General features: G+C 36.6%; 1 protein-coding gene and 1 pseudogene across 1 annotated transcript in view; both read right to left on the reverse strand.

Moving 5' to 3' along the window:
• Positions 1 to 5277: 5277 nt before the first annotated feature.
• The window catches only part of ATP6V0D2 (ATPase H+ transporting V0 subunit d2), a 61789-nt gene continuing 39938 nt past the window's right edge, over positions 5278 to 27128 (reverse strand). The window contains exons 3-8 of the mRNA XM_049782147.1: positions 22390 to 22568; positions 19796 to 19875; positions 18322 to 18399; positions 8736 to 8912; positions 7626 to 7703; positions 5278 to 5439 (exon numbers count right to left, since the gene is read on the reverse strand). Of these exons, the coding sequence (XP_049638104.1) occupies positions 5278 to 5439; positions 7626 to 7703; positions 8736 to 8912; positions 18322 to 18399; positions 19796 to 19875; positions 22390 to 22568 (754 nt within the window). The remainder of the gene's footprint in view (positions 5440 to 7625; positions 7704 to 8735; positions 8913 to 18321; positions 18400 to 19795; positions 19876 to 22389; positions 22569 to 27128) is intronic.
• Positions 19397 to 19511, reverse strand: LOC126021230 (uncharacterized; annotated as a pseudogene).

The raw sequence follows: 27128 nt of genomic DNA on the forward strand, positions 1-27128 counted from the left end.
CTGTCCTCAATTTATATTTTTGAGAATTAATTTTTTTCAAAGTAGTTTTAGGCTTAGAACAGAATTGAGAGAAGGGGATGAAATTTTCATTTATTATAAACTCCAGCTCTATTAACATCACATTGGTATCGTACATTATATAGTTTGGGACAAACATTTATTAACATATCTCTAGTGTTATATCACCTATCAAATTTTTACTGACATCTAATTACTTTATGTTCTGTTTATCTCCTTCACTGGCAACCACTAATCTTTTTACATATTTTAGCCCTTTGTAAGAATTTTCTATGGTCAAAATCAGTTAATATTGGGCCAATTAATTATATGTATGTATGTATGTTTATATATATGTATTGTAATACACATTTAAAGTTCTCCTTGTCTTTTTTTTTTTTGGGGGGGGTCACATACGGAAGCTCTCAGAAATTATTCCTGGCTCTATGTTCAGAAATCGCTCCTTGCAGGCTCAGGGGACCATAAGGGAGGCTGGGATTCAAACCATGCAAGGATTCAAAGCATGCAAGGCAAATGCCCTACCTCCATGCTATCTCTCTGGCTCCTCCTAGTCTTTTTAACACCTTGTAGCTCATTTCACATCAGCATTGACTGATACTTCACTGTTTGGATGTATCAGAGTTTATGCACTCAATGATTAAAAAGACATCTTGGTTGCTTAATACATTTTGATAATTTTGAATAAAGCTTCTATAAACATTAGTATTTTGTGTAAACACAGTTTTCAGATCCTTTAGGAAAATACCGAAATGCTTAATTGGAAATACCAAAGAATGTAATTGCTAGACTGTATGGTAAGATTGTTTAGCTTTAAACAAAAAAACTGGGGTCAGAGAGATAGTACAGGGCCTAAAGTATTTGTAATTCCAGAACACAGAGCCAGGAATTAATATCGAGCATCATAGGGTGTGGCTCAACCCCACTTCCTTTCCTGGCTGAAAGAAACTGCCTGCTTTCCAAGTGGCCACATAATTTTGCATTTCTGACAACAAATAAGAAAGAATTCTTTTTTGTTCCACACCCTCACCAGAATTTGGTAGTGTGAGTGTACTGGATTTTGGAAATCAAATAGATGTGTAACAGCATCTCTTTGTTGTTTTTATTGACATTTCACTAGGGATATATGATGTTGGATATATATATATATATATATATATATATATATATATAGTGACTTTTATATTGGGTACAGTAGCAATAATGTTTATGTATTGATGGACAAAGTTAATATATTCCAACACCAACAAAGTGCCCGAGACCCTCTGCTACTGCCACTGTTCCTATGTCACCTTCAGTCCATCTCGATGCCCCTATGGTTTAGTAATCTGAATTTATAATCCAGGGCCAAACGTTTGTTTATATTATTTTTCACGTACACAGTCTCTTTATATACCAAAGATGAGTGATATCATCTTGCATATATATCTTTATTTGTTTTTTTTTTTCTTTTTTAGCCACACCTGGCAGTACTCAGGGGTTACTCCTGGCTCTGTGCTCAGAAATCGCCCCTAGCAGTCTCAGTAGACCATACGGGATGCTGGGGATCAAACCTGGGTCTGTCCCTGGTTGGCCGTGTGCAAGGCAAATGCCCTACTGCTGTGCTCTCTCTCTGGCCCACTTGCATAATTTTTAATTAAGAGCTACACTCAGCAGAGCTCAGGGGGTAACTCGACAGGAAGCATAAAACACAGGATCATGATCTCAACAGCAGACCAACTTCCTGCGAATGAGAAATAAAATTCTACTCAGTCCCTGAAAAGTGATGAAAGATCAAGACTTTTTGAAATGACCCTGTGAGTATTCTCATGTCTAACAAGGACACAATCTATTAGTGCCCTGGGGTTGCAGGACAATGTCTCTCTTCTGTGTTCATATAACAGTTAATGTGGCTGAGGGAGTGGAGTCTGGGCTGTTATTATCTAGGAAAAGGGAGAAGTAACTTCACATTGTAGCAGTGTGAGCATCTCTCTCTCTTTCCTCTATCTCTCATTCTCTATCTCCTCCTCTTTCCCTTTCTCTCTCTCACTCTCTCTCTCCTCTCTCTCTTTCTCTTTCTCTCTCATAGGCGGCTCTTCTTTACCTTAACTGCACTCCTCCATTATTTGTGGCAAGCTTTTACTATGGACTGGCCCTCCTAGCCCTTGTCTCTCTGTATCTGAATATTATTATGGTAGGGATTTGTTTTTTTTCTTTTTTTAAAAATTTTTATATATATTTTATTTAAATACCTTGATTACATACACGATTGTGTTTGGGTTTCAGTCATGTAAAGAGCACCACCCATCACCAGTGCAACATTCCCATCACCAGTGTCCCAAATCTCCCTCCTCCCCACCCGACCCCCACCTGTACTCTAAACAGGCTTTCCATTTCCCTCACATTCTCATTATTAAGACAGTTCAAAATGTAGTTATTTCTCTAACTAAACTCATCTCTGTTTGTGTGAGCTTCCTGAGGTGAGCTGTAACTTCAGCTCTTTTCTCTTTTGTGTCTGAAAATTATTATTGCAAGAATGTCTTTCATTTTTCTTAAAACCCATAGATGAGTGAGACCATTCTGCATTTTTCTCTCTCTCACTTATTTCACTCAGCATAATAGATTCCATGTACATCCATGTATAGGAAAATTTCATGACTTCATCTCTCCTGACAGCTGCATAATATTCCATTGTGTATATGTTATGGTAGGGATTTGTAAACATAAGGAAAAACAGTAGATCCCAGGGCCAAAAAACTTTTTTCTAAACTTTCTCAGTGGAGAAAATACTTACATTAAAGCAATTATTCACTATGCTCCTCAATGTAGCACCCCCCACGCTCTTCCCATCTCAACAGGACTAAAATGTTTGGCTCCTTTTTGCCTAAAATGAACCCAGGACTATTCTTTATCATGGCTGAACAAGAATCTGATACTTTTGTTGTTGTTTTTGTTTTGTTGTTGTTTTTATTTTTGGGCCACACCGGTGACACTCAGGGGTACTCCTGGCTATGCACTCAGAAATCACTCCTGGCTTGGGGGACCATATGGGACGCCAGGGGATCGAACCATGTTACGCCCTAGTCAGCTGCATGCAAGGCAAATGCCCACCACTTGCACCACCGTTCCAGCCCCCCACAAATCTAATACTCTTAACTCATTATAGTTCTCTTTCAGGTAGTGACAATTTGCAGTGTCGGAAATGCAAGCAAAGTGTTAACTATTCATCCTAAGATATTTATTATACAGCCACAGTTACCATGGTCAGTCTGGACTCTTCAAGCAATCCCAGTAAAGGGGAGGAGAGTAGATCATTGCAACCGCAGTGTTTTGAAGAACCCAAGAGACACTTCTTTTTATGAGTGATTTGAAAAAAAAAAATTCTTCAAATTCACCTCCTCTGTGACCAATTTTTTTCCACAGTCTAAATAAAATGAACACTACTTGCACCAAGAGACCATAATTGGGAATTCTCTGATTTTTCTAAGTTTTACAAGTTAAGAGACTTAGGATGAAAATAAAATTTCAAATCAATCCGGTCCATGTTGGATATATACAGTAACAGATTCATTTGAAACTAGGCTGGTGTCCAAGCTTTTTGCAAATTTCCTCTTTCACTTCCCCAACACAAATTAGAAGAGCTCTTTGGGATTTGGAAAAGCTTAAAGACTGGTTTGAGACTTTTAGTTTGGAAGGTGTGGCAATCTGTCTCTGAGGGAAAAATGCCCATTATATTCTATTAGCTCTGATTAGATCCATGTGGAACCTTAAGAATATTTTAAGGGGCTGGAGAGATAGCACAGCAGTAGGACATGTGCCTTGCATTCGGCCAACCCAAAAGGGTCCCGGTTCAATTCTTAGCATCTCATATGGACCCCCAATCTGCCAGGGGAGATTTCTGAGTGCAGAGCCAGAAGTTATCACTGAGCACTGCTGGGTGAGGCCCAAAAACCAATAATTAAATAAATAAATAAATAAATAAATAAAGTAAAAAAAAACTTTTGCACAGATAAGGACTCCATGCACACACTGGATTTTTATGAAAACAATACAGTTGCTCAAAGTTTCCCTTGCTTTTCATCATCATACCAAAGAGGATAGCCTCAATGATATTTCTTTACCATTCTGTGAGCATGTAATTGATGTAAGTTCATTATATGTTCATCACTATATATTCTTTTTCATAATTGTGCTCAGAGATTTCCTTAAAAATGTCTGGAATATGTATAAGAAATAGCATCTCTGCATGGCATAGACCATCTACCCCCAATTACTTCTTTTGAAGCTGTTCACGAGTTCATGTGGGAAAACATACCAACTTGAGTTGTATCTTTACCAATAAAATTGTTTTAGGAGGTGGGACACACTGAGCAGTGCTCACGGATTACTCCTAGCTCAGGAATCACTTCTGGTGGGGTTATGAGGACCATAGGGATGGTTTGGATTAAGTGCAGTTTTTAGCATACAAAGCAGGTATTTTACCTGCTGTGTTACCATGTTAGGCCCTAAAACTTCTCCTTCTATCTAGATATTCCTGAGCTTTATTTAGGATGAAGAGTAAAAAAGTGAAATATAAAGTATGAGAGAATGCGAGGAGGCATAAAAACAGAGAGTTTTTAGTAGTTCTAAACTTTAACACAAAGTTGAAAAGTAAAACTAAAGTAAAATAAACAATAAAAGTAATTTGTAGATATAATTAATTGATGTGTTTTTTAGCAAAAAAAATGGGAAAAACATTGTAGGGATAATTAATGATTTCTAAGGCTCAGTGAAGATTACAACATTAATGTGGAAATAAAGTTTGGGAATGCTGAAGAAAAGGAAAGATAGATGGAAGGAAGGAGGGAAAGTGGGAGAAAGGATAGAAGGAAGAGAGTGGCAGGAGGGAGAAAGAAAAAAAGGAAAAAAAAATAAATGTCTTGTTTCAAGATTGGTTTACTGTCATTCTAGCAGGTCTGTGATTTTGGAATGCATGCAATTTACTTTTTTAAAACTTAAGTAAAGGGGCTGGAGCGGTGGCACAAGTGGTAGGACATTTGCCTAACCACTTTGCATGCACTAACCTAGGATGGACTGTGGTTTGATCCCCAGCATCCTATATGGTTCCCTAAGCCAGGAGCAATTTCTGAGTGCATAGCCAGTAGTAATCCCTGAGCATCACCGGGTATGGCCCAAAAAGCAAAACAAAAACTTAAGTAAAATAACACAACTCCTTTTATTTTCCTAAATAAGTTCCTCTTAACATTTATGATTTTCTGCGTTTGAGGTTCCCTTAACACTAGACTATATAATTGGAATGTAACTATTAATTTTAGTTCGATGTCTTTGGGAAATACATTCTGCTATCCACACAATATTTCTCATCTCTTGTTCCTTCAGCTTGGTATAGGCATAAAACACACCATAGTGGAATTGCCTGTTGAAGGCCAGTACATTCATCTGTACCTGAGGAAAGAAAATAAAAGATGGACTATCAGTTTATCTGGAGTATATATTTAGAAAGTAAAATAAAAGTGCTATTAAGGTTTTTAGACTTGGGTTTGCAGTTGAGTAGACAAATTAGGTCAAATAGGGGAAAATCGTAGTACTTCAGGAAGTTTAAAATGTTATGGTCAATCTACAAGTCAAGGTAGAAAACTGTAATTAGTAAGAAAAAATTTTAGGGCCAGAATGGTATACCGTACAGTGGTAGGGAGTTTACTTTGTACTAGGCTGACCCAGGATGGACACGGGTTCCATCCCAGGCATCCCATATGATTCCCAAAAGACAGGAGCAATTTCTGAGAGCATAGCCAGGAATAATCCCTGAATGCTGCCAGGTGTGCCCCCCACCACAAAAAATTTCTTATACTTACAAGAGAGGCTCTAAATTTTAACAGAACTGCCAGCACAAAGATTTTTAGTATGTGTGTGAATTTGTAATAATATTTATTTATTTTCTAGCTAGATTTGTTTATTTAGCTAAGATATTTTTTTTTCTTGGACACAAGTCTGAAGATTTTAAAAAGAGATTTAATCTCAAATTTCCTTCTGGGGCAGTGAGAAAGCAGTTGAGTTTCTTATTCAGAAGGAAAATCTGTTAGAGAAAAATGTCAAAATTATTTCAAAACTGGGGTGAAGTCTAAAATGGACAGATTCATTTATTCTTTTCCATTTTCAAGGAAAAGGAGAAGAGGCCCTGGCTCCTTTATGGAGTTCTGTAAACCTCAAACACAGTATTCAGGAGGTCCAGCCCATCAGGAATGGACATTCAATTTTCCTGCTTAGGGCAGCTTCTTTCTCAATCTCAGTCAAAAGTGTCATACAGAAATGTAAAATTTTAAAACATCCCTAATCTATAAAATCAGTTCTATTTCTTCACTTATTTCTTATTTTATATTCTTTTGACTTATTTAAAATATGTCAAGAGTCAAACTGAAGCCAGGGAGATGGCTCAAAGAGCTGGAGCACATGCAATAATCCTGGGTTCAATCATTGGTTCTGGAGGTAGTCCATTCCCCTACAAAAAGAATAAACCTTATGGGAAAACATCCTTCATGCTTTTCATAGTTATACATTTAGCAGTTTAACCTAAATTTGATCGAATTTTGGGATTCTCTGTCTATTCTAATGAGATTAACATGGGAGAGGAAGTCATTTAGGAAAATGAGTAGACTAGAAAAAATGTAAGATTCTTTGTGCGAATAGTTCAGTAGGCTATACGTTGACTATAAATGAATTAAGAATGTCATTGCGGGCCCGGAGAGATAGCACAGCGGCGTTTGCCTTGCAAGCTGCCGATCCAGGACCAAAGGTGGTTGGTTCGAATCCCGGTGTCCCATATGGTCCCCCGTGCCTGCCAGGAGCTATTTCTGAGCAGATAGCCAAGAGTAACCCCTGAGCACCGCCAGGTGTGGCCCAAAAACCAAAAAAAAAAAAAAAAAAAAAAAGAGAATAATCTAGATTATTTAGATGAATTTTCCTACAAATATTTCTTGTTATAATAGTGTCAGGGGGGTCTTACTGTAACAATTAGCTCAATACTTGTTAAGAAGAAAGGGCCATCTAGTGATATATCCCTAACAAAGCATGTATCATGAGGTAATTTTGTGGGTCTGTTTGACTATGTGTGTATGAGTTTGTGTGGAAATGTGTATAATCATTAAAATATCCTAAATTTTTCTCTTGCTAATTATGGAAAAGTTGCATTCTTTGCTTGTTTTGAGGCCATATCTTATAGTGCTTAAGGGTTACTCCTAAATATTTTTTGCCAGTAAATATTTGCCAGGCTCAGGGACTATTTTAGACTCTGGGGATCAAAACCAAGTTGGCTGTGTGCAAGGCAGTAACCTTACCAACTGTACTATATCTCCAGCTCCTGGAATGGTTTCAGTCTTTATTCCATCCAGAATCAAAATTTCACTTTGCATATATCTGTCTGGATTGAGCAATTCTCAATTCTCGATGAGAAGTCATCATATGTAAACCATAGGACAGATATATTCACATGCAATATCCATTGGCTCTCAAATTATGAATATGCCAAACCAGAGGCTTGATCAGTTGTACAAAGAAAACCACAATAAAGTATTTAAGGGCTATCATAAAGCAGAGAATCATACAAGATAACCATGTCTTTATTTATAGCATACCTCATGTTCATAGAACACATCCTCCAGTGTCTTTCCCCCACTTCCATCACCCACAGCCTCAAACAAAGGCTTATAAACCTTAAAAACAAAGTGAAGAGAAGATAAATCAAATTACAGCCAAATGACTTATTAGGCTTACTATATAAGAGGCAAATAACTTTACTCTCATGCAGAACAATTTGGAGCCATTTTTTACATGTGCTTCTTAGGACCTACTCAACACATTATAGAGAAGCTCATCATGAATAAATGTGATCTGCTCAGTTCAAGATATTTTTGAGATGAGAATTGATAAGATACAAATAAAACTTCAAGTGTGGAAGGATTAAAATATGGAGGGAATACTTAAATGATAATACTATGCAAAAGAGCCCTTTACATAGGACATAGGAGGTGTTGCAAAGATATATGATATGTTGGTCAACTACTTTTTTTCCTGTAGGGCATCAGAAATCAATAGAAAAGGTAAGGGATTTGCTATTTAGTTCTGTAATAGTTACCTGGGATATTTGCATGTTATTATTTGTTAGAACGAATTGAAATAGGCTTTAGAACTTTAACTGAGGTGCTTCAGCTTCTCCAACAGCATTTGGATGCTGGAATAAGATGAGAAATATAAGCAGCTCTCCTTTTATTCCCTATTTCTGGCCATTGAACAAAGGCAGTCATATAAACCAATATATCCATATTCTCCTCTAAATTTCAAATAGACAGGCTGTACCTAACCTTGTTTACACACCGGGCACTTGAAAGGACTGTTGGATCAGGCCATTTTACATAACTTTGACATGAGATCACATTTCTAGAACACTGAACCAGTCTCTTGGGGAGCTTGCTTTATCAAGCACTTCAAAAAAAAAAAAAGGACTCAAATGACCACTTCAATGAAATTTATTCAAGCACTTGTTTGGCAGGAGCCTTAAAGAGTGCCAGAACTGGTTAGAATTTTAAAGTATTTTTTTTGAGAGAGGTAGTTACAGCAAGATATTCTGTTTTTTTCCCTTGACAAACATTATAATGAACTGCTTAAGAGAAGAAGGGTTAATTTGATGTGCGTTAAACTAGATGAAATAATTCAACACTTTTAGGGGACTCAATAGAATCACATACCCCATAATGATCTGCCACTCTCTTCATCTGTTCAAAGTCTTCTGCTTGGGCCAGTAGGTGGAGCCCCTCTGGATAGAGTTTGCCACAGGTTGGGTAGAGGGTCTCTCGGTCATCTTTGCTCAATTCTGTGCCAAAGGAGTTCAGAGTGATGATAAAAGCCCGTCTGTCAGCCTCAAACTAAATTTTCAAGACAGGAAATCAGTAAAATCCCACCATCTCAATACTGGAAAAAGGGTCATGAGTAGACATTCATTTCTAAGGGAATTTGTCTTTCTGGATCCCTAATTACAATACAGACATGTGTTGTTTATGTCCCCTGAGGTTTTTTATATTTTTTTAATTTTTTTTATAATGGAGTAACTTTGCTGGACAGAAAAGCATCTCAGCAGCATTAATGGCCTATGACTCTGAAAACTCTCAGTAAAACCTAGTTCCCAGGAACCCTGAAATTACTCAAGCATGTCTCTTTTTCTGGAGTCCTTGACCACTAGACTTTCAAGTGGCTCTTCCATAAAAATTGGAATAAGGATGACTTGCTGGGGTCAATTAAGGTATAAAATTTTAAAATGTACGTGGAATCACCATTACAATGTGGAATAAAAAGTGCTTGTCATATATTTATATTACGTTCCAACTATTGACGTCAGTAGAATCTTTATACAATGAAACTTGATAGCATTTGTACTGTTAGCTTTGTTTTCTTTGTAGGTATGGGGGAATTGTGGTTTGGAGAGAGAAGGAAGACATGAGATAGACAGTTACAATACAGGGTCTCACATGGGTGAGGCAAATTATCTACCACTGAGTCATACCCCTCATCCAATATTTCCTTATCTTTTTAAGGTCCTAGATTAGATGTCATTAAGTCTAACTCCATAGCTAAGACTTATGTGGCTGAGGTTAAGATTTGCTCCTTTCAGCTCCTCAGTAGTACATCATTCGCCTCTAATGAGAGTGACATTGTTTTTTTATTTTTATTAAACATGACTGTAGTTGGGTTAAGTTACAAAAAGAACAATCCTCCTTCACCAGTGCAACATTCCCACCACCAATGCACCCGATCTCCCTCCACCCAAACCCCTGCCTGTATTCGAGACAGGCATTCTACTTCTCTCTAATGAGTGAGACATTGTGATCTCCATTTTTCTTCTGTCTCTTGGTTCTCTTCCTGCCTGGTAATCCATCTCAACCTGTCTTTATCATATTTTCTTTTCTTATCATGGGTATTTCTATGACTACTAAAGACTAAGAAACTCTTCATTGAAGTGCTTGCACTTATACAGAATTTTTATTTTATTTTATTTTATTTTATTTGGGGAGGAGTGGGACACAGCTGGTATTGTGCAGGGTTTACTCATAGTTCTGAGCTCTTGGTCAGCTTCTGGTGGTAATAGGGGACCATATGTGGCACCAAAGATGCAATTAGGGTCAGCTATATGCAACGCAAACACCTTAGCCCTTCCTTAGTTCTCTAGCCCCATATGATATTTTAAAATCTGAATGTATCTCTCTGCCCTGCTATACTTAAATTTTTGAAATTCCATGTTTTCCCATTAACTATTCAGCTTTACTATACAGGGTCTGACATATAGGAAGATTTTAATTGTCTACTGAACCTAACAGAAATGGCTTCACAACTTTAAAGATTCTCCAGTATATTTTCTCATCTTGCTACTTATACTGCATGTTTCATGGATCAGCAGTCATTACTTTTGGCATTTCCCAGAAATGCAGAATCACAGGTCAAATCCCAGACCTCTATAGATATAAGTTTGCATTTTAACATAGTTCCAAAGTTATTAATAATGCATATGGATGAAGAAATGAATTGTTTTATATTCTTTGATCAACTTATTCTGACTAAAGAACTAATAGAAAATCCAGACTTGCAACAAATTTTACCAGAACTCATACTAGAACATGTTAGGATTTTATTGATGATGATAATGAATGAAGATGATGTTGAGCCACTTGTAGCAGTGCTCCTAGCTTAGTTCCTGGCTCTTAGCTCAATGATCACGCTTGGCAGTTCTGAGGGGTGGTGCTAAAATTCCTCTCAGGAGCAAGAAACCTAGTTATTTCTCTTCATTTTTATTACTGTCATGGAAATTATGGGTAAGATAAAAGCAGGAGTGGCCTTATTTCGAAACAAAGAATGCCACCTTCAGCTGCTGAATAAAGTCAGCCTCATCAGTAATTTTATACCTTCCAGAGACTAGACAAGAAATGAAAAAGGCAAGAGAATATCAGCTAGAAACTTTGGAGATAGGGAAATAGGAGATAAGAAATAGGAAATAAGAATAGGAAATATTACTATTGAAATGAAATGAAAAGGGCAAGACAATATTAGTTAGAAATTTTGGAGATAGGAAACTAGTAATAGAAAAGAAGAATAGAAAATAGGAGGAGGTAGAATAGTTAATTGCCTCAGATGTTCTTACCTTGCTTTCTAGCCCTAAAATGTTGGGATTTTTTTTTTTTCTGTTTTTGAACTTTGAATCACTTCTAGAAGTGAAATAGGCTACCAAGTAGACTACATATAGGCTATCATACATACAAATCTTGAACTCCAGACTCTAAAGCATCTTTCTAGTCCTAGGTGTTAAGATGTTATCTATCTATCTATCTATCTATCTATCTATCTATCTATCTATCTATCTATCTATCTATCTATCTATCTATCTATCTATCTATCTATTTATTTATTATTATTATTACTTGGGCCACACCTGGTGGTACTCATGGCTTAAATCCGTGCCATTCTCTCAATGATCATTTCTACAGATCCTCAGTGGTGGTGCTCAGGAACCAAACCAAGATCACTGGTGTTTAAGATAAGTACTCTATCCCAGCATTATTTCGCCAAACCCACAATGCTAGAATTTTAAAGAGAGAAACAGCAGGATGGGCAGTAAGGCATGCAATATCTTATATTCTGGAAGAAAGCTACATAAAGTAAAAGATGGCATTTTATAGGAATGGTCACAGCTTAAAGCTAGGGCAATCACAGTGTTGTTTATAATGTCCCTACACTTTCCACTTCTTGTAAATACATATTTCTTTTACATACAATATACATACCCATTCCCATAGGTAGCCATGGTGAAGTTCTTCTTGCATTAGCAGGTCCAGTGGCATCTAGTCCTATCTTTTGCATAGGAAATTCTTTGATTTCCTTTTCAATTGAATATTATTTCATGTAGATTCCCTTGTAACTTTAATTTTGCTTTTTTATTATAGGTGTCAGTAAATGTACCTTACTGTCATCATCTAATCTATAGACTCTTAGTGTTTGAAAGCTCTTAGGGAAGGGAACTATGATTTGTGAAGTTATAAAAGGTGCTTACTGTCTTTGGCAAGCCCATTGCTACGAGTTTGACAGGATATCTGATTATGCAGGAGAGTAAATAGAGTGATTTTAAATTTACTCAAGTCTTATAAAGCTTACACAGGGGTGGCATCCTGTAAACAAAATGTATGATGGATACACTATGTTTATCCTAGGTTCTGTGTATTTCTTTCACACACTCCTACAAACACTCATAACTTTAAAAGCATAACATTTTGTAGGAATGATCTGGTCAAATACTTTGGCCAATTCTTATAAATAGAAGGAAAGAAATACCTTGTAAGAACAGTGGGTGGAGGAGTGGATGATATAGAAAGGAGTGACATGAACTGGAATCAAGTCCAGTTTTGTTCATGTGGTTACTGACCATGGAAGATGAAAAACCAATATTCCCTGCTTGTTTTCCTTGTCTGTTTAGTTACACGGGGTTTCAGAAGAACACGGAGGAACAAGTAATAAAGGAAAACAGTACAGGGTGATGTATGTGCATTGAATATAAGTCTATTCCTTTTTTTATAGGATGGTTCAAACTTCTAATTGACCCAATTCTCTTGCAAAAATCTTGGTCCCATCATAATCTCTTTTCTTCCATATTGAGACATTTAAAGTCTCTTATCAAATGGGATAAAATGATATTATATACTAAAAATTTAAACAAAAACTTTATTAATTAAATGTACGCCACAGTTAGACAAAGTGAGATGCAATTATATGATCTATATAATTAGGTAAAACTGATGAATGTCCTTTGCTCATGTCATGGAGAATGGTCTCACTCATCTATGGGTTTAATGAAAAATGAAAGACATTTCTCAACAATTTTCAGAGACATTAAAGAGGAGGGCTGGACATTACAGCCGACCTCATGAATCTCACCACAAAGAGTGATGAGTTTAGTTAGAGAAATAACCACATTGCGAACTATCCTAACAATGAGAACATACGAGGGAAGTGGAAGCCTGTCTAGAGTACAGGTAGGGGCGGGGAGGGGAGGAAGGATATTTGGGTCATTGGTGATGGGAATGTTGCACTGGTGATGAGGGGGTGTCATCTGATATGACTGAAACCCAACCACAATCATGTTTGTAACCAAGGTGTTTAAGTAAAAAATATTTAAAAAAAGAACCTTTAGAAAAGAAATAATAAAAAAGAAAGGCAATAACTGCCACATGGTTAAACATCTAACTAATATGACTATATTTATAACTTCTTATTTTAAAATTTTTGCAGTGCCAGTAATCAGGTATTGAACCTAGCACATCACCAATGCAAGGGAAGTTACTCTATAACTGAGCCTTAATATTCCTTGGCCCTAATATTTCTATATTTTAACTTGTAAGGATAAGTAATAATTTTAAACACCATTTGAAAAATATCTGAAATGATAATATTATGGATATAATAAAGAGCCAAGAAGAAAATTAGGCGTATAATGGCTTGATCTAACCCTCCAAGAGATGAGCAATACAATATTACTCAGCTATCATTTTTTTCAGATCGCAAATTATAAAGAGATCTTAATCTATTTTTATTTTTATAGTATAAACATAATATTGCTTTTTTCCCGCCCCCATAATATTGCTTTTTAATGAACACTTTCTATACAATATAATTTGAATGGTAAATTTGATACAGACATATCTAAGATAATGTATGTATAGGAAGGAATGGAAATCAGCTTGCTATAGTTGAAGTCCTGATATTACCACTTCCTAGGTACTTAATATCACCTTTCTGTGCCTCAGTTTCCCCTTTCTGAAAAGAGGTACTAAACTGCCCATTGTCCTGTGCTATTTTGAAGTCCAGCACATAAAATATTTTATCTATTAAGAAAGTAATTTTATACCTTTTGTAATATTACTTTATTTCTTTTTAAGTCACATCCTGGAGTGTGCAAGAAGCTACTCCTGGTCCTTGGCTCAGCAGTACACAGGAGACCAAGGTGGGAAATGCTGGGGTTTGAAACCAGGATTCCTACATGCAAAGCTACCCTAGCTCTTTGAGCTATACCCCTTGACTCACATAACATTTTGTTTCGTTTTGATTTTGGTTTTGGGTCACACCCGGCGGTTCTCAGGGGTTACTCCTGGCTCTGCATTCAGAAATCGCTCCTGGCAGGCACCGGGAACCATATGGGATGCCAGGATTCAAATCACCATCTGTCCTGGATCAGTTATGTGCAAGGCAAACACCCTACCTCTGTGCTATCTCTTCGGCCCCTCACATAACATATTTTGAGGTTAAAAGTACACACACCATTTATAACCTCCAAGAACTACGCCATGTAGAACTTGTAATTTTATAACCTAGATAATGTTTTTATAGTGTGTCTAGCTGCTACATTCTGAAAAGAATGGGAAGGGCCTCATGGACCACAAATTTGAGTGGCCAACATGTCTGAAAGAGAGTCAGTCACTTTTCAACATTGAGTGTGCCATAGAAATATTTATTGATAACCACTTTTGTATTACATAGATAAGGATAAAAAAATTTTTAGAGTTCTTTAGGCTGAATTTTTTCCTCCAAGAACTTCTTAGTTCTAAAAGAGTTTTAACAGGAAGTAGTCAAAGTATTTTTAATTGCAAAATTGTAACAATTATATTTTCTGGGAGAACTAATTTTACATACCATTTCGAAAAGTTTGGCTCATATATATATATATATGTATACACATGTGAAGTTATTTACTTTTTTATTTTCTGATTAAAAGGTATTTCTTATTGGAAATTTCTTGGAATCATGTTATTGAGCTATCCAAAATCAGAAGTCACTGAGTCCTCCTATCAATGAAGTTATCACAATAGAAAGTCTACTGATCAAACATTAAAACAAAAGGAAGAGCCAAATGGTGAAGTAAGGATTTAGAAATGGTTAACGTGGTAGTTTCAAAAAGTAAGTGAATAAGAAAACTAGCAAAATGAGATCTATATTGACCATCACAAATTCTGCCCAGGATATTCATAGGAGAATCTAATATCTGAACTGAATTTCTCATTTGTTTGCAGATAAATATTGGCTAGGAAGGATGTCTTAAAGCTATATTAAATGTGTGATACTAAGGATTAAAGAGTACAGTATTTCCTCTTTATCCATATAGAATATTTTCCAGAAATAGAAAAAATGGTAAAGTACCAATCATATATATTTATTTATATATGTAAATATATATCACAGTTTCCTATATAGAAACTTGCAATAATGTTTAGATTCTAAACTATACACAGTATTATATTAATAGTAATAATGATAAAAATGAAACAAGTATAGTAACATACTGTAATAAAAGGTATGTGAATGTTATCTGTCTCGCTGTTTTTAAAATATCATTTTTTCATGTGCTTTTTTGGCCATTAGTATTTCTTTTTTGTCAAAGTGTCTGTCCATTTCTTCTCCCATTTTTTGATGGGATTAGATTTTTTTTTCTTGTAAAGTTCTGTCAGTGCCTTGTATATTTTGGAGATTAGCCCCTTATCTGATGGGTATTGGGTGAATAGTTTCTCCCACTCAGTGGGTGGCTCTTGTATACTGGGCACTATTTCCTTTGAGGTGCAGAAGCTACTCAGCTTAATATAGTTCCATCTGTTTATCTCTGTTTCCACTTGTTTGGAGAGTGCAGTTTCCTCCTTGAAGATGCCTGTAGTCTCACTGTCATGGAGTGTTTTACCTATGTGTTGTTCTATATACCTTATGGTATCAAGTGTGATATCAAGGTCTTTAATCCATTGGGATTTTACCTTCGTACATGATGTTAGCTGGGGGTCTAAGTTCAATTTTTTGCAAGTGGCTAACCAGTTGTGCCAACACCAATTGTTAAAGAGGCTTCCCCTGCTCCATTTAGGATTTCTTGCTCCTTTATCAAAAATTAGGTGATTGTATGTCTGGGGAACATTACTATGAGGTACCATCTCACACCACAGGGATTGGCGCACATCACAAAGAATGAGAACAAGCAGTGCTGGTGGGGATGAACGGAACTCTTACTCACTGCTGGTGGGAATGCCGTCTAGTCCAACCTTTAAGAAAAGTGATATAGAGATTCCTCCAAAAACTGGAAATTGAGCCCCCATACGATCCAGCTATACCACTCCTAGGGATATACCCTAGGAACACAAAAATACAATACAAAAATCCCTTCCTCGCACCTATATTCATTGCAGCACTATTTACAATAGCTAGATTCTGGAAACAACCAAGATGCCCTTCAACAGACAAATGGCTAAAGAAACTGTGGTACATATACACAATGGAATATTATGCAGCCGTCAGGAGAGATGAAGTCATGAAAATTTCCTATACATGGATGTACATGGAATCTATTATGCTGAGTGAAATAAATCAGAGGAAGAGAGACAGATGCAGAATAGGCTCCCTCATCTATGGGTTTTAAGAAAAATAAAAAACATTCCTGCAATAATTTTCAGAGACAAAAGAGAGAAAGGCTGGAAGTTCCAGCTCACTACATGATGCTCACCACAAAGAGTGATGAGTGCAGTTAGAGAAATAACTACATTGAGAACTATCATAACAATGTGAATGAATAAGGGAAGTAGGAAGCCTGTCTAGAGTACAGGCAGGGGTCAGGAGGGGAGGAGGGAGATTTGGAACATTGGTGATGGGAATGTCGCACTGGTGAAGGGGGGCTTTTAAGCAAGGTGTTTAAATAAAGATATTAATTTTAAAAATAAAATATCATTTTTAAAATGATCTTTATTTAAGCACCATGATTACAAACATGATTGTAGTTGGTTTTCAGTCATGTAAAGAACACTCTCCCCCTGTACCAGTGCAAGATTTCCACTACCAATGCCCCCCACTCCTTCTTCCCTCATTCCCTGCCTGTTATTGAGACAGGAATTCTACTTCTCTCACTCATTACCATTGTTATAATCGTTGTTCGTGTAGCTATTTCTCTAAATGCACTCACCAGTCTTTGTGGTGAGCTTCATATCATGAGCTGGAACTTCCAGCCCTCATCTCTATTGTCTCTGGGCGTTATTACAATAATGTCTTTTATTTTTCTTAAAACCCATAGATGAGGGAGACTATACAGTGTCTATCTCTCTCCCTCTGACTTATTTCACTCAGCATAATAGATACCGTGTACATCCATGTATAGGAAAATTTCATGACTTCATCTCTCCTAACAGCTGCATAATATTCCATTGCGTATATGTACCACAGTTTCTTTAGCCATTCATCTGTTGAAGGACATCTTGGTTGTTTCCAGAGTCTGGCTATTGTAAATAGCACTGCAATGAATATAGAGGGGAGGAAGGAATTTTTATATTGTGCTTTTGTGTCCCTAGGAGTGGTATAACTGGATCGTATGGAAGCTCAATTCCAGTTTTTTGAGGGATTTCCATATTGTTTTCCATAAAGGCTGAACTAGACAGCATTCCCACCAGCAGTGACTTAGAGTTCCTTTCTCCCCACATTCCTGCTAGCACTAATTTTTGAAAATATCTTACTCTATCATATTATTTTCTGATCATGATTGATGGAGGACAAATAAAACCATGAAATAATAAAAAAAACACACAGTGAAGGAAGAAACAAATTTAGAAGAACGAAAATCAATGGTAATGTTTGACATAATAAGTGAGTCTGTCAAGTATGTAACTTTACAGTCTTCTGATCCACAGCCTTAATGCTCAAAAGTTATTTGGGGTGATCTTTATTTTACAGGATTTACTTTATTTTCTTTGGGCCACACCCACAGAGCTCAGGGCTTACTCCTACTTTAGAATTTATTTAAATATACACACAACATTCCTAATGCAGGAACTATAGTGAATTAACCCTAACTCTTATTTAAACAAATAAGGAGATGGTATCAAATGATTGTGAGCCCCCATAATTTAGCACCCAAATCCACTATCTTTCTTGTAATATAATTCAGTTTTAACTAGCTTAAATTTGGTTTCTTCAAACTACATCAGGAGGAAACAGGACTAAATATTTATATTATTTTCTAATTTCAAAATAATCCTGTGTTGGAAACTTGCAAAAATAGTATTTCTTAATTTTACAAACATCAAATTTTGTGTGTACATTATTTTGTTGTTTAATTAAATAATCTAAGGTAGAAACATAAATAGGATTATGTAAATAAAATTGTGTAAGTACTTCAGCACAGAGCCAGAAGTCCAGAGAACCATTGGGTGTGACCCAAACAAACAAATAAATATACAAACAATTGCATAAGCACTTGGTGCAAAAAATTTCAAGGACTCTTACCTCAAGAATGGGACACATAACTTCTGCTGTAACATCACCATGATTCTTGCAGAATTTATAGAATGCCTCAAGGTAAGACTTCAAAAGAAGATCATAAATAATAAAGTGAATGTATTTTCCTTTTGGAGAGTCTAGATAAATTTTTCGTGATATATTAAACAGTTTAATCAAAATTGAAATATTTATTTACACATATTTTATAATATATGTGGTAATAACCTCTATATTAAAGTTTTTATAGACCTTGAGAAAGAGCTCCACAGAAAAATTAAATTGCACTTAATGTTATAATTGCTTAGCAGGCACTTTTTTTTGCAAGGTTTTAAGCATTTTACATGGTTGACTATTTTATTTATTTATTTATTTATTTATTTATTTATTTATTTATTTATTTATTTATTTATTTATTTATTTATTTATTTATTTAGGGGGTCACACTCAAAGGAGCTCAGGGGTTCCTCCTGGCTTTGATCTCAGAATTTGCTCCTGGCAGACTCGAGGGACCATATGGGATGTCAGGAATTGAACCACTGGTCCGTTCTTGGTCGGCTGCTTGCAAGGTAAACTCCCTACAGCTGTGCTATCTCTCTGGCCCCTGATTCTTTATATTTTTAAATATCAAATGCCAAAATCTCTTATAAGATCAACCAATAAGTCTAGGTTTTGTTCTAAACTGATATTTAATCTCTCTTAGTGCTCAGGATACCTACTTGGAAAACTTTGAGTCTTCCAAGGAGGCGGTATTATTAAAGGCAGAGTATAGGCTGTAGTAAAACCTCTTTGAACTCAGTTCTGTCAAGTTCTAGCTAACTGACTCTGCCAAGGAAGTCTTACCTCTCCTTGCTTCAGTTTTCTTGACTGAAAGCTGAGAATAAAATGCTTGGTTGAATCAAATTTTTAGAGAACATTTCCTTCTCTTAGGTACATCTCAATGATTCTTTCTCTAGTTTTATTAAGTCTACCTCTTAAAAGGAACCTTCTTTGCAAAACAATACAGAGTAGTGTCCATCTCTTCATGGCACTGATGGCTCCATTATGAAATTTAAGAACTATGTAAAGAGAATTTATTTTTTGTTTTTGTCTCCCTTTCACAATACAGACCAGGCAAAGGGCCTGGGGAGCATTTACTGCACCTCCTCTTTCTATACAGTCAGTGTAAAGAACACAGCCTGTGGTAAAATTGGGAGGTCTTATCTTTTTTTTTTTTTAAAAAAAACATTTAATGCTCTTGGTACCATGGATATACAGGTTACCAAGAAAGGGGTGTAATTTCCTCTTCAGAATTGGCTGCTTTTGGGAAAGTGGAGAATATGTTCTTAACTAGAAGACAGACAGGGCAAATAAGAGCTACATTCTACGTAAGCATAACTCCATAATTGCAGCATTTGGCTAATAGACAAAGTAACTTTTAAAAGTAAATTTTGATTAGAATCCCCTTGGGTAATAAAGAAACACAGCATTTGGGGAAAGTTACCTTGTACAATTTGTTGCGCAGTAATTCAATATTCAGTTCATCTAGAGTATTTTCAGACATACAGTCTTGAAAGAATGGAGCTGAAAACAGAAAGTGTCATATAAATCAATTAAACATGATTATAAAAGATATCTTGAAGGTACCATCATGGTCCTCACCCCTCACAGGGTGCCTCTGCAGTGACAATCTACAGCTGCCATAACTACTCACAGTAAGAATGACATTAGAAGGGGCTGGAGCAGTGGCGCAAGTGGTAAGGCATCTGCCTTGCCTGTGCTAGCCTAGGCGTCCCAAGTCAGGAGTGATTTTCTGGCATAGTCAGGAATAACCCCTGAGTGTCACTGGGTGTGGCTCAAAAACAAAACAAAACAAAACAAAACAAAACAAAAGAATGACATTAAGGGGAACTAGTTACTAATTAGTTACTAATGACTTATTACTGGATATGCTTTAATTTATTGAATCTTCACAAATCTGTAAAATATTCACCTTAATGCTGACTGAAGTTCTCCTGTAACTTCCTGGCCATTGTCTCATGCTTTACTATTTGTTTTGTTTTGTGTGTTATTTTTTCCTTTTTTCTAAAATTAATAATGATTTATTTATTTAGCACCATGGTTACAAAAATGTTTGTAGTTGAGTTTCTATCATTGAATGTACAACATCCTTCACCAGTGTAATTTTCCTGCCACCAGAGTTTTCCATTTTCCTCCTCCCCCACCCTCTGCATGCCTCAGGACATGCATTTTACTTTTCTCTCTTACTATCATTGTCACAGTAGTTTTCGGTGCAATTATTTCTCTAACTTCCCTTATCACAGCTTTGTAGTAAGCTTCACATCATGGGCTGATAATACTTACTATTTGGTTTTTTTTTAAATACATGATTAAAATAGTTTATTGTTAAAATTATTTCTTTGCTTAAAATTATTCAGAAGAAAATATAATTCATTCAGTATTTTGAATAGAATTTGTTTCACACATTTTAGATTGCTTTTTGTATCATAAATGTATGTCTCTGGCTTAATTATGGATAAAACAATTTTTTTTTGCTTTTTGGGCCACACCCAGTGACGCTCAGGAGTTACTTCTGACTATGCACTCAGAAATTGCTCCTGGCTTGGAGGACCATATGAGACACCGGGGATTGAACCCAGGTCCATCCTGGATCAGTCACATGCAAGGCCAACACCCTACTGCTGTGCCACCACTCTGGCCCCTGGCTAAAGCAATTCTTTACGTCAATTTTTTTGCTAAATGGTCTAAAACTTTGCATTTGTTGTCTAGACATATTTTATTGGTTTTAATTTTTTTAAATAATATATTTATTTAAGTACCATGTTTACAAACATGATTGTAGTTGGGTTTCAGTCATAACATACTTATTTACTATTTATGATCTTACCATGTGCCAAGCTTTGAGTAGCACTAAAAACTGTACTTAATTGACAGAAGTCTGTTATAGGCAGTTACTATCACTTACAATGAGTCAATAGTTTAACTGAAACTCTCTGTCATCTTATTGGGACTAGGCTGAGCCTGGCTTTCTGCTCCAAATATCTAGTTCCAGAATCTCACCATTTCTGTAAATTAATGCTCCCTTCACATTGAGTACTTAAAGAAAAAATGTTTTTCCTTCTGAAATGTTTAAAATCATAACTATTTTTGAAGTTGTATTCTTTAGGGGAGCCACACCTAGCATGCTCATTATTTACTCCTGGCTCTGTGCTCAGGAATTACTCCTGATGAGGAGTTGGGGTGCTGGAATCCAAACTGCCATGTTTGAGGCAAGCGCCCTACCTGCTGTACTCTCTCCAGACCCAAAGTGACATCTCTTTTGACAAATGATTAACATAGAACTGCTGTTATCCAGTTCTTCTTGCAACCATGTGTGAAAAGTTAGTACTTTAACATTTTGAATACTTCAACTATGTTAGTGCTAAATTATAATTAAAAACATTCATTTTGGGGCCAGAGTGATAGCACAACAGGATAGGGCATTTGCCTTGCAGAGAGCCAACCTGGGATGGGTCCTCAGTATCCCATATTATCCCCTGAGACTATCAAGCATAATTTCTGAGTGCAGAGCCAGGAGTAACCCCTGAGTTCCACCAGGTGTGACCTCCAATCCAAAACCAACTATCCAACCAACCAAAAAATTCCACTTCATCATTGCTACAGATACTTTGATAGGCTTTCCTAAACATCACATAAAAATGGCATGCCTAAAGTTTCCAATACTAAATATTTCCCAAATATAACTATATTTACTCAGAAATCTAAACTAGGAGGTAAAAAAATTAATCATGATAAGGTTCCACTATACAATTTAAAAATTATTACATCCATTTAAAAATGATTACATCCTCCTAGTGATTATGTTCTAGTAGAAACTACAGTGATTTAAAGTTTGGGAGTCTTCTAGGCTTTCCATGGGACACTGGACAGGTTATTTATTTGCTTTAATTGCAGAAAAGAAGGATTGAACTAGATGGCCTCTTAAGGTGTGGTTCAATTCTAGTAGTCTGTGTAGAATGATGCTATATACAAATGATAATGGACACAGGAATCTGTGTGCACATGCATTCATCATACCCAGTGGTGTCTCAACTAGAACAGCCTGAAAGAGGTCAGATGGTGTCTCTGCAATGTTCACTGCCTCCATTTCTACAAAGCGGCCAAGTGGGTGACATTTGGTCAAGATCTCTTTCACGGATTTTTTCTGCAATGCACCATTCATCAGTAGAATCACGTTGTCTATCATGTAACTGCACCTGCGTAAAAGAAAATTGAGTCACTTAGAAAACAACTTAATGAGAGAAAGTAGCATTTCAGAAGACAAAATACAAAATATAAGGAGGGGGGCAACATGCTTTTATGGTGGAGAAATATTCACATCTCTCTCTCTCTCTCTCTCTCTCTCTCTCACACACACATACCTTTGTAAACTGGAGTTTAAGAAATGTATAAATATCTGGCTTTATAAGGACATCATAGATTGCAAAGGCATTCTACTGTTATAATTATTGATTGAAAATCAACAAATTTTTTGATTATATGCAAAACCTTTTCAAATGTGATGTGGTCTGTGAGCACATAAAATTCACTTCTTGGGGGCCAGAGAGATAGCCCAACAGTAGTGCATTTGCCTTGCACGTAACCTACACAGGACAGACCTGGGTTCTATTCCCAGCATCCCTTATGGTCCCCCAAGCCTGCCAGGAGTGATTTCTGAGTGCAGAGCCAGGAGTAACCCTGATTGCCACCAAGTGTGGCCCACAAACTGAACAAAAAAAAATTGGCTTCTCTGAATGGTCTCAGAGTTTGAAAGATAAAGAAACATAGATCTAGATTTTATTATTTAATCTCATTATATTGAAACTTACCAAATCTATGATAAAAATGCATCATCGGGAAGTCAACATTTTAAAATAAAATGAAAACACTTAATTTTAATATAAAACATAAGATATCTATTAAAATTAAAATGTTTGATATTCTATTCTTCTATAGAGAAGACAGCAAACTTTCTGGATTGTCCATTCTCAGCCTCATGAATTCAAACTTTTCCCCCCTCAATATAGTTGTTACCCAGATCACTGAGTGCAAGTATTTCTTGGCTCATATACTCTGAACCACAAGTCCTTCAAAGTTAAGAAGCAAAAGAGACAATTCATTCCTTCATAGTGAAAATGGTTCAAGGAATAGGAACAAAGAATGTATTGGGATAAATTACAAGGAAGTGTAGGTGTTCCCCGCAGAAAATTATAGGATTGGAGGGCGAGTCAGAGCAAAACACTTGCTCAGTCTGGGATCAGACTAACCCTAGAGTCATATTCAGGCTGAAACCTGCAAAATAAATGATTCAGGCAAAAGCAATAGAAAATTGGGGAGAATGTTTCAAGGCAGACAGAACACAGGGCAGCAAAATATTCTTCCTGGACCAGAGCACTAAAGTTGGAGTAGTTTGAATTTATGGGATTTTCTGACAGGAGAGAATTTGGACATTTAAGATACTGAATGTAATTTAGAAGAGACAGAATGTATTTAAACAAAAAGTGATATTATGTACTAGGTAGAATATAGATTGAGATAGAAGAGACAAACCAATATTATTATAGTGAGCTACTTCCCAAAGTTGTTTTATTTATTCATGATTAATTTGGGTAGTACCAGAATACTAATCAGTATTTTTTTTATCTTACAGAGGAGAAATCAGAGAAGTGAAAAAAAATCCCTCTCAAGGTGACATGACTAACAAGTGATATAACAGAAAAATTAAATAGATCATGCTGTATTTAACTTTTTCTTTTTTTCCCCTTATTTTTTTTATTGAGGTGCAGTGATGAAATCTTTTTCTTATCCCCCATATCATGCCCTGTTTCATTGTCAAGGATAGCTATTTCAAGGGATGACAGCTAATTCTTTGGAGCCTTTGAGATGAGAATATTTAAGAATAGGCTATAGTGGGAGATGTTTGTGACAGAAAGAATGGAAGATGTGGGCCCGGAGAGATAGCACAGCGGCGTTTGCCTTGCAAGCAGCCGATCCAGGACCAAAGGTGGTTGGTTCGAATCCCGGTGTCCCATATTGTCCCCCGTGCCTGCCAGGAGCTATTTCTGAGCAGATAGCCAAGAGTAACCCCTGAGCACCGCCGGGTGTGGCCCAAAAACCAAAAAAAAAAAAAAAAAAAAAAAAGAATGGAAGATGTCTGGGAGTTATCTATAAGAACTTGCCCAGTAAGCTTCAATTCTGGAAGTCCTGAACACATCACGGACCATATTCATAACTAATTAGGAGACTGTGGTGTAAAGGTGGGATAAGAAGTCTTGGGAATAATTAGAATCATGCTCTCAACATATGTAGAGCCCTTTCTGAAAATGTTTATAGACCGCTTGGAACATGAGAAAGTATGATCAGCGTTAAGCAAACATAGTAAAAAGTTCTGGAAAATATAGGAAGAAGTGATCAGACAGATGATCATAGCTTCTAGACCAGAACTTAAGTTAGACTTTATTTTGCAACTAAGAGTTCATTTGAGAAAATGTTGCAAACACTTCTGTGGAGTTGTAGAAGGGAAAACAGAGGAAAGCAGAAACCTGTAAACTGTAATAAATAACTGGATAGCCAAATAAGAGAAAAGAAAATATGTTTAGAAATAAGAATATAGCATGGAGGTAAGGTGTTTGCCTTGCATGCAGAAGGACAGTGGTTTGAATCCCGGCATCGCATATATGGGAATGTTGCACTGGTGAAGGGGGTGTTCTTTACATGACTGAAACCTAATCACAATCATATTTGTAATCAAGATGTTTAAATAAATAAAAAATATACTAAAAAAAAAAAGAAATAAACTGAAGGGCCCGGAGAGATAGCACAGTGGCGTTTTCCTTGCAAGCAGCCGATCCAGGACCAACGGTGGTTGGTTCGAATCCCGGTGTCCCATAGGGTCCCCCGTACCTGCCAGGAGCTATTTCTGAGCAGACAGCCAGTAGTCACCCCTGAGCATCGCTGGGTGTGGCCCAAAAACCAAAAACCCAAACCAAAACAAAACAAACAAACAAAAAAGAAATAAACTGAAATTTTCAAGGCTAACCAATGATGGGACATAATTAGTGCCAAACTTCAGACTTGAGAAAAATATACCTTTTTCTGGTTAAAATTTAACCAAAATATTTGGATGCACTGTGAAGTGAGTCTGTTTGCATGGATCATTAATATCCTAGGCAATGATGAACTTCCAGGTAGAAAAGAGTCCTCTTTCTACTTGTTACTAGCAGTCCGGGGGCAAAGGAGGGAGATATGGGACACATACTGGGAACAGGAGTGGAGGAAGGACAATACTGATGGTGGGAATGTCCCTCATTCATTGTCACTATGAACCTTAAATATTACTGTGAAAGATTTTTAATTAACTTTGATCACAATAAAAATTATATATATATAAAAAAAGAGTCCCCTTTCTTACCAAAATTCTACAACGGTTCCTGACCAAAATTCTATCACAGAAGTTTGGAATCAGGCAATTATTCCTTTATATAAAGCACTTGATGATCAAATGTTTCACCTCCCAAATAGCAGGACTAAATTTAGACATAATGGAATTTTACAATCCTTTTTATCTCTTGAAAATGATATTCGAAGGAAAGTGCTTATTTAACTGCCCCTTTATGGCTCAAAAGCTGTTACCTGAGGGGGAATTACTAACACTTAATAATCCTAGAGGTTCCTGCCATTTCATTGTTCTTCAGAGTAGCCCCATAATATAAAAGCAGAAGAGCTGCCAATATTCTCAATTTAGCAGGGGACTATTAGGCAACCGATGCCAATGCTACAGGTAAAAAGGAAGCTCACGTGTCATGCCCAAGCTCAGCCTAAGAGATAGTAGAGGATGCTTGCCTTGCTCTGGACCTGGGTTCTATCCTGAGAATCACTCATGAGATTCTTTGATCACTGCTAGGAGTGATCCCTGAGTGCAGAACCAGAAGTAAGCCCTACCTGCCAAAAGCAAACAAAAACAAAACCAAGCAAACAACAATAATAGCAACACCCACCAAAAAATCCAGGAAATCCAAACCAAAATATTTAAGGTCCTGTAGAGTTTGGTCATGTGGCTGTGTACATCTGGATACGAGTGCATACGTGTATTGAGTATCTTACAACAGAATGGTAGGGGATATATTACAGAGAGCAAGGGTTAGCAAGATTTTTATCTCAAGATTTTTTATTCCCATTTTTTACAGGGTCAATAACACTACTTCTCAGTGTTTCTCAGAATGGAAGGTGGGAACCCCACAGTGATAGAATGATAATCCTAATGGTGCTCCACCAGGCCAAAAAATCTATTGAGTAAAGATTCATATTTGACTGCAGGGGAGAGGAAGTTATTTTTCCTCGACTTTATTTGTCTAGAGATATGCATACATTGACCAGAAATAGAATTGCTGCTAAAGTCATATAAATTACTTTTTTTTTGGGGGGTTGGGGTACCCGGCAGCGCTCAGGAGTTAGTCCTGGCTCAACACTCAGAAATACGTTCAGAATCCCGGCATCCCATATGGTCCCCTGAGCCTGCCAGGATTCGATCCATTGACCTTCTGCATTCAAGGCAAATGCTTTACCTGCATGCTATCTCTCGGGCTTCAAATTACTTTTGAATTTAAAGATACTTGGTTATTAATCTGGTCCAAACCCTTATGCTTAAGGCACTTGAACTCCTATCTAGTCATAGAGCTAGGAGGAGTTCACATTTACAGTCAGAATTTCCATCTCCTTGCCCCTGCACATTCCCATGTTTAGCATTTTCTAAATACTTGTTTCTATAACTTTGAGAG

The sequence above is a fragment of the Suncus etruscus genome, chromosome 10, assembly GCF_024139225.1.
Source record: "Suncus etruscus isolate mSunEtr1 chromosome 10, mSunEtr1.pri.cur, whole genome shotgun sequence".
Classification (NCBI taxonomy): domain Eukaryota; kingdom Metazoa; phylum Chordata; class Mammalia; order Eulipotyphla; family Soricidae; genus Suncus; species Suncus etruscus.